The 12,109-nt window shown below is 39.8% G+C and overlaps 1 protein-coding gene across 5 annotated transcripts in view; it reads left to right on the forward strand.

Moving 5' to 3' along the window:
* Positions 1 to 12,109, forward strand: part of sptbn2 (spectrin, beta, non-erythrocytic 2) — a 43,722-nt gene that overhangs the window by 12,927 nt on the left and 18,686 nt on the right. Inside the window, exon 1 of one of the 5 annotated variants that reach the window (XM_068601012.1) lies at positions 4,715 to 4,852. The exons of 3 other annotated variants lie outside the window; for them this stretch is intronic. In XM_068601012.1, the coding sequence (XP_068457113.1) occupies positions 4,747 to 4,852 (106 nt within the window). In that variant the 5' untranslated portion in view covers positions 4,715 to 4,746. Of the gene's footprint in view, positions 1 to 4,714; positions 4,853 to 12,109 lie in introns of those variants that run through there. One more of the 5 variants, XM_068601014.1, reaches the window with a different exon arrangement.

Raw genomic sequence — 12,109 nt, forward strand, 5'->3', positions numbered from 1 at the left:
GCCAGCCCTGCTGGAAGCTTTAACTAACGTGACCCAGGTGAATGTTCTGATGCCTGTACCTTCCTGGTTTTACAGGCTTAACATAAAATATATGTTATTAATAGTCAAAACAAGTTGCAGTATCAAGGAGAACCCAGCAGAGGGGAGCAACAGGCAGTCGCACGCACACACGCACGCGCACACAGAAACACACACACACACACACACACACACACACACACACACACACACACACACACACACACACACACACAAAACAACTCTCTCGCTCTAATGATTTCTGAGCACCGCTACCGCTGGAGTCAAAGTACTTCTAAAGAGATGGACCTCATTTCACTTACAAATATAGCCTGACTCATTTCCTTATGCCAAAAGGAAACAAACTTTGGGTTTTGCCCTTATTGTGTTACCTGGTTGCAAACACATTGCACTATATTTGAAGATATACTGTATCTTGATGCCATATAATTATGGAAAGGAACAGAGGGCTGTAATACTAGTGTGTGTGTGTGTGTGTGTGTGTGTGTGTGTGTGTGTGTGTGTGTGTGTGTGTGTGTGTGTGTGTGTGTGTGTGAATACCTGATACAATCTCCTTTGGACAAGTGTGGGCTTGATGTGCACATTCTTTGACATGCTGTAGTAGCTATTGCCCCCTAGGCATAGCTCCTGCCCACCTTTTTACAACTTCTCCCCAAATGTCAAGACGTTTAACATTATGTGAGCTGCTCCATATGCTTCCTTCTCACACAGTCTCTCTTAATTCAACTGCCTTTGTTTTTCTTCATGTAATATGATTGCCTCATTTCCTGATTCACACCATTTTACTTCTGGTGTGGCAGCAGCTGCCACTAGTTTTAGAGAACCACCCCTGTGTTAAGGTAATTTTAATTTGCATAAATAACCACTTATCTACTTTCCAGTACTGTGTGGGTAGCAAAGCAAGCGGTGCAAATTTGAATTTTTTTAACGCCCAGCTTCACACTCAAACAGTTAGATGTAATTACTTGTGGAAGCTTCTACAGTGGGAAAGCGAAAGGCTTTTTCACAAATACAAAAAACTTAGACTTTATTTCAATGGACATGAAATCTGACCTCTGTATTTAACCCATCTTGAGCATTAGCAGCCGTGGGCTGCTGTGAAGCGGTAAGGGAGAAACGTGGGGTTCAGGACCCTTCTCAAGAACCCTTTGATAGTAAGAGCTGGGGATAGAACTGTCATCTTTGTTGTTCCAGGATAACCCACTCCAAGCATCCACATGCCTTTTAATTACCACCATGTTAGCGTTATTTTTTTATAAACAACACAGATGGTAGAATATCATTTCAATTCACTGTACAGCATTTGGTAGATACTTAGACTATGACTGGAGTGATTGTTGCCCAGGTCCAGACCTTTGAGCGCCACAAAGAACTAACAAGTAGCCAATCAGTGCCATGGGCGGGACTAACTGTCAAGCGTTGTCAGCTTTAGGCCTGAACAAAGGAGCATTAATACCAATGGAGACCGCTACAGATAACATTGACGCTTCTATCGAGACTGTTCTAAATCAAACGATTAAAAGTACTGATTACTTTGAAATTCTAGCAGCAATCTACTTTGATGTGGAAAACATGTATCCTTTACCCTGTAATACTGCTACTCAATGCCTGGTTGACTGTGGCATAGTTTTATTTATTTTTTGCGTCTGTGTTGGCTGTTAAACTGCCACCTCTTTACAATACATTGTAAATATTCAACCCTTTGCTGCTGTATAGCATTTTTTAATGTGATTTGACACTCTGGATTACCAAATACATTTCACATTTACTACATATCTTGTCAATTGATATATTATCTTGAAACGAGATGGTACATAAAAAGGGGTTTTTCCTTTTAAATAATTTCCATGTATATAATAACATCGCAGGCTAGTTCTGTATTTTTTTCTTTCTCTTCTAACTTGTTCCATTCTTAAAACATTGGAACAAAGAATGTTGTCATGAGGACACATCACCTGTTAGTTAAAAAAAAAATTCAGGCAGATACATTGATCTCTTGTGTTTGGCCCTATGGAAATAAATCAGAGTGGAACCAATGTCAGTGACGATGGAAACGGTGTCTAATGAGTTCACAATTCAGTTTAATATCAGGCAAAAGTTAATGGTAGAATTCAATTCATTTTTTTTTGTAAAGCCCAAATTCACAAATTACAAATTTACCTCAGAGGACTTTAAAATCTGTACACATACAACATTCCTGTCCCAGGACCGCACATCGGATCAGGAAAAACTTCCCCCAAAAATGAGAAAAAACACTTTCACAGGGACAAAAGGAAGAAACCTTCGTGAATCCTGAAGACTCTGAATCAGCCTTACCCGCTCCGGGGGGATTCCTTTTCAGATCAGATATTTACTGCCAGTGTTTGTAGTACGGTCCAGCCTTCCGCCCTCCCCCGGGTTCCTCGACGGGGGTGTGCTGTGGGATGATAAAAAAATGGCTTGCTCAGCAATAGATCTCTCCTTTCTCCCTCTGGTAGCGCTTACTCCTCCGCAGCCTCTATCTTTTTTCTCTTTCTCCTCTGTGTTCATTCACCACACCAAACCATCATTAAATATCATTAATTCCAGTTTTCTCAATGCAGGAGTTTCTCCCACATCTCCCTTTAGCAGACTTCCTCACTGTTTGTTTTCATATTTCACAAGATTGAGAAAAAAACTGTTTATCCTAACCAGTGTGTTTATTTATTGTTATCTATCTAAATGATGGATGAGTTGTAAAGGGAGGAAACGGCCGAAACATAATTTGTTAAAACCTATGTGCCAGACACACAAACCTGCCATCACATCTGCCTGTCATGTTAATTGGGAGTGTGATGTTTGATATATGCCCAGTGGGATCTTAAATGGCCATTACCATTTTACCAGTTCTCTGCTCTTCATTTCTCGCCGCATGCGACCACAGCATAGCGTCTGGTCCTCCGAAGGAAGTGTGTTCTGTTCGGATCTCATTAGTCCAGTCTCCCTCTATAAACACCAAGTCACAGAAGGCCCAGAGCATTTGGTCCTCTAATGAGACCCATCCAGATGCTCCCTGCTCATCAGGGCAAGCACAGATCAAAAAAAAAACAGCAGACCTTTTTACCACGGCCCCCTGACCAGACCAAACGCCATCCTCTCGTAAGAAAGGTTGTGACCTTAGTCTTCCACTGTGTTTACAGTCTTGTGTGACTTTTGCACACAGGTATTTAGTACAGCTGTAACTTTTAACTTTTGCATTTTTTTTAGGGTGATAGCAGCTGCAAGATCGAGTAAACCTTCCATTCAACAACTTCAAAAATATATTCATAATTTCCTCTTCATGTATTGTTTCAGCTGACCGTACTGTTGGTGTGTGTATTACTTTGATATACATCTTTATTATTGGTGTGGCGGTGAGTCATGTGTACATAAACTTGCTTGAGAATCAAAAATCTGCTCTTAAAGGCTGTAATTAGTTACTCTATGATATGTTCCGTTGTTCAGTGATAGAGGAAATTAATTGTTTGTAACTTTCAAATCCCATCAGAATTAAAGATATAAATCCATTTCCCATAATTTAATCTTTATTAATCATAAAAAGCTAAGAAGATGTTTTTCCCCATAACAAGTTGTACCATACATCATTTTTACAATTGTCCCATATCTAGTAAAACATAAAATGTGTTAATGCGGTGTAGTTCTATAATTATTTTGCACTGGTAATGACTCACTTCCACCCCCACGCCTGCCTTACCATCTGCCTGACAAACAGACGCACAAGTTCATAATTTCAAATCTTGTTCAGGCAGGAAAGAGCTTGTTGTGTTGCTGAGACATTCTCAACAACTTCCTTCCTGTCTTAACGCCTTATCACAGGGCAGGCCACGTGAACAGGAAAAGGAAGATCAAATCTTGTCTTAGAGAGTGACAGAAATAAGAACCACACAGCGAGACGACAGGATAAGAGGATGGGATCTGATAGTGACTTTGATGATGGACCTTCTCGGCAAGGCCACACCCCTCTGCTCCCTGGCATTACGGTAGAGTTGTATAATCTGCCTCAAGCTACGCCTAGCAGAGAACTCTTAATGGTTTAGTCGATCCTCTACACCTCCTCCCTTACTCCCTCCCCTCATCTTTCCACGGTATTCTTCCCTTGTGCTCCTCCCTCAAACACACCTTATGCAAATGACACAATTTTCAGAAGGCACAGCCGGCTGTGTTTACACAGCAATCCGACCGCAGCCGGTTGCCCTGCTGTGCTCTGCTCAAGCAAATGCGTGTTCAGAGTTTGGAGGGAAGGAATAGCCAGCCTTGAACATCAAGGGAGTGCAACTCAACGTTTTTGACTTTGCTCAGAGTCCACAAGTGTTGTGAAATTCTTCACAAGGAGGTGAAACAGAGAACATTTTGTTCTTCAGCTTTGTTTGAAATAATTTTTTGGAAAAAAACCCTCCACCGTTTCACTGCTGTACTTTCATTGGACAAGGTGGGACACAGTAAAGAACAGGCGGCAACATTTTCATGCTTGTGTTGTGCCTTAGTGAGGCGCAGCATTGAAGAAATACAGAAGAGGAGGACAAATCAAGGCATTTCGGATATATACACAACGTTTTATCTTCTGGAAAGCCCGCTGAATGATTAGATATATTTGTTGTGGGAAAGTTTGCCTCTTTTGTGCTATGCCGGAAAACTTCCATTCACTCTGTACCTAAGAGGAATATTAGGAGAGAGATCCAGAAAACAAAAATGGAATTGGACCGCAGGGACAGGGAGCCCTGCTTGTCCCCGGCAGCATTTGTTAATCAGGTGCAATACTCTAACATCCTGGAAGGAAGGTTTAAACAGCTGCAAGGTAAGAGTCATACTAACCTGTCGATAAGGTTGAAAGGGAAATTTCACTCTCTTTGGGAATTTATAATATACCGTATCTTTTATCCAATGGTTTGTTTAGGTTCGCTCAGCCAATATATTTTAATAAAGAGTTGTTTTATTGACGTCACTTGTTAGAGCCTCAAGTTATTTGTTGTGTGGCCGATGGAAACAGTTGTAACTTGTTTATGTTGAAACTTACTGATAAGACTTTCCCAGAGTGAAAAGTGCTACTCTTTAACACATTCCCTGTTGTTCATTAATACAGGAAATATTTAGTAGAGGACTATTTGGCTCGTGTTATCGTGGTATTCCTACAGCAGGTGGTCTGGGTTGTGAATTAGTCCCCCTGTAATAGCTCAGCATTTTCCTAGTCTCTTCTTGTGAGATGTTGATTCGACTCCTCTCTCAATTCAGTTCTGTTTTTAGTGCTTAATTTGGAGAGAATCTAATGGAGCCTTGTAGACATACAGTAGACTTCAGCTCAGCTCTAAAGCAGGCAGTCTGGCACCTGATCACTGGGCCACCTGTCCTTTCTTATCTTATTACAATGCACAGCTCTGTCTCTGGCTAAGGCCTGTGAGGTCCTGCAAACAGAAACCACTAAGGCCAGAGTTGTGACATTGGACGTAGAAAATTATATGGTAACTAACGTTTGTAAATGCTTGTGTTGCATAGAAGCAAAATCAACACTTTGTATTGTGTGATAGCTTTTGCTTTATCACCATGTGTACCTGTTGGAATTCTTGTGTTACCATGTGGCATGTTCCGGTGAGCTTTAGACTCTTAGTCACATCCCGCGAGATCAAATATTTGCAGCAGCTGAATGTGTATGAGCATTAGTGTATGAAACTGGCATTTAAGTCTGTGGTGTGCATGTAGAGCATAGTGTTTTGCTAGTTTCCTGTCCCTCCCTGGTTGCTATCTAGAATGGAACGCTGTTATAGAGTGTATTTGAGGGGCAAGTCTACTGTGCATGTTTGACATTCTTGTAGTGGATCAACAATATTTTAAACCATATCTTGATTGCCATTCAGGAAGTGATTGGTCCGTGTGTATTTGCCTACACCTCCACACTGATGGCCGCGCTGGTCTTTAGGGGGAATAAGACCCAGGAAATAGCATCTTTTACTTTTATAAAAATAAAAGATTTACAACATAATTAGATTCAACTATGCAACGTCACGCACAGAGAAGCCAAGGGTACATACCTACATATCTTTTCAACTCGCCAACGTGTCATTTTTGAGGTCGGAGATCAGTAACTAATCTTACGTTGATAAGATTTATTCACACTTTCCTACAACAAAAATATTGTGAAATGAGGTTCATTCAGACTGTAATCTCTAGTTATGAATACATGTTTAGGATAATTAGGATGACAGATGTGTGACACAGTTTATGTTCTTTGTATGTTCATCTCTGAGTATAAATATGTTCTTGATACAGTTTGCTGTAAATATACCAAAGCACACATACTCGGACACACAAGTCAACACGTTTTGTCAACACCCACTTGTATTTCCAGTCTGACTACCCTAGAGGCTCATTCTTTGTGTCACTCTCTCCATTCCCGCTTTGAACCATGATGTGTGCTGAGAAAATAGAAGATGTACACACATAAATAGGTGGGTGTTCGCTTCACACAAATGGAAGCATTCCTAAAATAGTTTTGTCTGCAAACCATACATTATGTTTGCATCCATTCAAAATATTTGTCACCATCTCGCGTGCAGTTTATGCAAGGTCAGTCAACTTTTCCTTTTCCAACTTTTATAATTGACATATTTGGAGAAAAGGTGTGTCTTCATCATTTTTAATGGCAGAACATTTTTCAAGACTGATTTAGAGGACCAATACCAGTCATGAAAGGCCTGAACACATCCAGCATTGTTTGACTAGTGGTGAATGATAAGTAACTAAATAACTACAGCCAAGGATGAATGGTTTAATGGAGCACTGGGCCACATGGTTAAATTTAAATGAGAAGGAACACCTTAATGTTTTTGCCATGGAACAGACACATGGCAGCACAGTTTCTGGTTTAAAAGAAAGAAAGAAAAGCTTTCTGTCTTTTGACTGACCTTCACATTATTCTTTAACTCATAAAATCATTAATGTCCAATGAAGAACATATAAAGCTATTTCAAACCCTGACATTTTCTAGTAACTCAAATGACACCGTGCACATTATATTATGCAATCTTATGGTTCCTCATGTGTAAAATGCAATAGAGAGAGACATGTGGAAGTTTTTTTTTTTCACCTTTTATTGCCTCATGCTTACGTCTATTGATTTTGGCGCCAAGATAGATAAATTGTCAGTTTAATGTTGCGGTTCATAGATAACACGTATTTCTTTAGACCACAGGGTCATTGTCCTGGCTACCCGCTCAAAGTCAACTGCTGTGGACTTAAGTTTAGACTGTCTCTCAGCAGGCATCAGCAATATAGCTTCATACAAATACACAGTACTTAACCATGGTTTTTTTTTTGCCTTCTAGGCAAAACACAGAATCGTGAAAAGATGTCCAAACAAATTCTGCAGCTCTGATATTTAGTGTACTGAATTAACTAATTTCCCACTATAGATACTCTGGTGGTTATCTTTTAGTTTACCACTATAGTTTTTTCCTCCATATATAATTGTATTGACATTTTGGTCTGTTCACAACAAAGAGGTGACTAAGATTTTCTTTCCTTTTTTTTTTTTAGTGAATGCCTAGATGCCGAGGTCGGCAGTATTTCTGTTCTTGTATACTCTATTGAAGAATCTGAATTTTTGACAGAGATCCATGTCAAATTTGAGGTAAAGTTTCAAGTCTAGTGGCGCAGTAAGAATTGAATGTTGTAATTTAATATTTCTAACACTTCTAGTGAAAGCTCTGACTCTCTGGGCCTTCGGCTGTAACTCAGAGTCACATTACGGTGGTGAGGCTTCACCACATGCACACACAAAATGTCTTTGTGTTTGTACAGTTTTCCCAATATTTACCATTTTCTACTCTGAAGGGTAACAAGAAAGTGCTGTTTTGGATGCTTTAGGAAAATGATTGTCTTGTTGACTTTTAACACACTATTGTGTCCAGATGTTTTGGCTGAGAGCTGCCGGTTTCTTTCTCTTTTCTCATGTTATTGACCTTGGCTGGTCCCTTCCTTCCCAGTCTTTCTCATTATGAGCTGCAGATGGCACAGAAGGGCATGACCTGAAGGACATGTTGAGTTCTTCATCGTCTTTATAAAGAGATGAACGGATTTCATCTTATTCACCCTTTTAGTTGTTGTCATTGTAAGCTCGGCAAAAAACATTGTCTTTCTATACTTGTGACCGCAAACTGTTAAAAGTGTAAAAATAACTCATGCCACATGTGGCAATGCACCAGTTCTACCACAGCCCTACTTTCAAAGTCTTAAGCAAAGGAAGGCAGTTCTGCTTTTTTTCAAGGAGAGAAATGTCAAAGCATATGCATTCATACGTGACATTCTGCTCACTTGGTTTTGCAGATGCATCACTTTTTCACAGTTTGAGTTGGATATTACAAATAATGGGATGCCTACTTAAACGCTGTGGACATATAACACTAAGGGTAGATTTTCAATTCCCTCCAGAAATATATATATAAAGGAAAGAAATGAAAAAAATGTTATGAAAAATAACATGTGCACTCAATGATTTGATCAAACAGTGTCAGGTACATGAAGTGCAACATTCTGTACTCTGATGTTTTTCTACGTTGTTTCAGACTTCCTAATACTGAAGCAACTGTTGAATTGGAAGGTGTAGTAGTTATTTTAACCTTAATTTAAATTCTTAAATATAAAGATTTACAAATCTAAACTCCTTGATGGGTTGGTCTTCATTTAATTGCCACGCCATATAGCTCAAACCACCCACTGGTAATAATGGTAACCATTTAGCATAAAACTGATAACCTGATTTTGACTATTTGAGTTTAACTACCATATGTGATAAATGCTTAATGCAGACAAACAGACTCAAATTAGAGATGTCAAGGCCGTCCTCTAATGAGTATTTTTTGCAACCGTGATTAAGTGAATTTCCTTTATGGGTAAATTAAAGGTGAACTTGGATTTAGGGTTAAAACCGTTTCATGGTCATGTTTACTTTTTCAACAGTGTTCTTTTGTGTGCCTGATGTTGCCACTAATCCAACAAAGAATGTGAGATGCCTGATCTTTTTAAGATTTCGAAGAAATTCAATGGAGAGATACTATGTTATGGCTCATCGAGATTTACCTAAATATAATAGACCAACATGCCCATATATAAATATATACATAAAATACACACTAATAACAATGTGTTTTTTTAAAATCTCTTTATATACATCACACTCATCTGACTCAACCTTTGCTCTTCAGTTGTTTCACTCGCGTAATAGAAACAATTTTAGTAGTACAACAATTTGAGATTGCTACAGTTGAATTTTGGAATATTTTCCATATTTTATATATAGTGTAAGATAATATGAGTAAGATCAGAGCTGAAAGCGAGAGAAGAGTCAGACTTGCACCGAGGGCCTTTCTCTGTGCTCTTTGGCACAAAACCATAATCTTGTCTATGTGGGCCTGACCAAGAGAAGGTCATTAAAGCAGATTAAGGCCTCCGGATTGATGGAAGCAGTTTGCTCATTCTTTTTGAGAACAGGGTGGCCGGAGGCACTCATTACGCAAGCTCAAGGTGGGAGAGGGACCTGATGTCAAGAGTTTATGAAGTCAAGGGCATCAACCCAACTCGAAAGAGAACCGGGAATGGTGAGGGAGGAAGGCATGACCTCAGCAACACATAATTTAAGATTCAATTGTGGGCAGCACTGAATGATTACTAGGTTTTGCATGCATTTTCTATCGCTCGTCTAAAAGCGTTTTTCGTGTTTGGGAGTGAGAAAAATAATCACAAGACTGTAGGTAGTCGGGTGAATTTGACAGTGAATGTGGTTTCAGGAAATGAAAAGTAGACAAAATATGCATTGTGCATTTGTTGCTGTTGTGTAAAGTGCTTACTATGGTAAGCTATTTATGGATTGAGTCACTCCTTGTCCTCTGTGCTGAAGTGACGCCACTAGGAGATAAAGTGCAGTGTCATGCAACACAACGAAGGGCTGCAGGATTCATTGAGAAGACAGGGAGCAACATAGGAAAACTTGGATAGGGGGACTCAGCAGGTCTCTGACCCGCCCCTCACACCACCTCACCCCCCAACCCGCCTGCACACTAAGAATGTAGTAATTTTTTAACAAATGTAAAACACTTGACAGTTCAGGGTTTAAATGTGTTTTCAGATTTTACATATGTATCCATCAAAACAACATCAATCCATGTGTCTACAAACCCTGCCTGTATGCCATGTCATTCTACAGATTTATCAATTTAGTCCATGTTCTTTCTCTTTATTTATATTTTGTCATTTTCTAAAGATCTTTCTTTGAAGAAATCCCTGGTTAAGACGGTCATACACTTCACAGATAATAAATATAAAACAGCTCAGAACTGTAGCCAGCAATAGTGGCTTTATTTCTGTGTATTAAACTATGACCCCGGCCTTACTCCTCACAGCCACTCACTCCCTGGTGCTTTCAGGCGGGGTTTCCCCTGAGGTGCGTGTTCAGCCGCTTGGGCCTCTTGTTGTCTCTTCATGCTCGCTCTGGCGTTTCAATCAACACCCACGTCTGAACCTCCTCACCCTCATAATATGAATTAGTGTCCATAGACTTGTTTGTCTTAAACTGTACATAATCTAAGTTGTTCTGATGTGATAATGTTTTCCATTATTGATGTGCATGAGCCTTGCCTTGGCCCAGTAATTCATTATGTTGTATCTATCTCCATTTTCTCACTAAATATGATCCTAGCTTCTATGAGCCACACAGACAGGATTAAGTCTGGCGGCGTATGGGCTCCGATTACCTGCAGATAATCATCGTTATCAACAGTGCCAAAGTTTGTTTGGGGGTTAAATGGAAAGCAACAGCACCTTCAACAATAGATGGGGCATTGGCTGTGCAAGGCCCCCACTCTACTCCTCCGCCTTGAGGTATATTTAAAGCATGTTTAAAGTGACTGGACATGCCCAAATATGCTTTTGAAACATTCAATGATGCCTGTAACCACTAGTTCTGATCTGCCATTAGTAAACAACGGAAAAAACAGGGCCTGGAATTCTAATCGCTTGTTTTCCTTGCGTACACACAACGGGCTTAAGTACAGGTGGATGTTGAGGATAGTCGAGGGAGTTTTGAATGCTCACTTCTTTAAATTTTAAATGATAATATTTCCATCCCTTCTTGCCCCAGAATACTTTTAAGGAACACACTGTGAAGTTAGTTAGTCATATTTTTTTTATCGCATTAAAGTATCTAATAAAGCCAATATTTATTTTTCATGGATCACAGGTATGTCAACATAAGTATATAATGCAGTTTTATCACACCTTGCATCCCTGATGGTGGTGTGTTACATTTTTACTGTGTAATTGTGTAACAATGCTGGCATGCTCAGCAGGTATTTGCCTGACGTCCTAAGACATCTGACAATATGCGGGAAGCGTAGTCTCTGTCTCATGTCTCACCTTCAGCCACCACCCTATTATCCTGTGCTGAAAAATACATACAATTACTGTTGCAAAACCTTCTTAAAGGCTGGTAAAAATGGGAAACCATTGACATGGATGTGCAAACATTAAAGCTGACATATCCTCCCATGGACTAACAAGTTTGTGTTTGTTTAACCAAATAAGAATGATATTCGTGTTTGTCTATTTTTTTGTGCTTCTTTATCAGCCTTGTTATTAGCAGCGGAGCACCAGCAAGGTTGAACTATTTCTTCTTTAGGACCCCTGGCCACTGCCTCCTCCTCAAGGCTGAGAGCTGTCACAACATGACCAAACGCCAGGAGGAATGTAGGCTCCTCAACTAAACCTCACCTGCCACAGTAATCCACCTCTGCTGGCTCATTGAACAGCTTCAAATCGCTTAGTGGTCCTTCAATAATGAAATAATCTGTTAGCGTGGTGCATGGGAGAGATAGGAAGAAAAACCAAGCAGGTTTAGTGAGTCAGTTCTTGAAAGTTCAAATGAGAATGTAATAAAATTACTCAAAACTCAAGCAACCAGCACATCCTCTCACGGTATGAATAGGACCAACAAGAGTTGAACTAAAGCAGGGCTGTTTGAGCAATAGTAGTTGTTTGAGTGTGATGCCATAAAATTATCTTGTTTGTC

This window comes from Clinocottus analis, unplaced genomic scaffold, assembly GCF_023055335.1.
Source record: "Clinocottus analis isolate CAN_PGR_092001 unplaced genomic scaffold, fCliAna1.0.p SCAF_5, whole genome shotgun sequence".
Lineage (NCBI taxonomy): Eukaryota > Metazoa > Chordata > Actinopteri > Perciformes > Cottidae > Clinocottus > Clinocottus analis.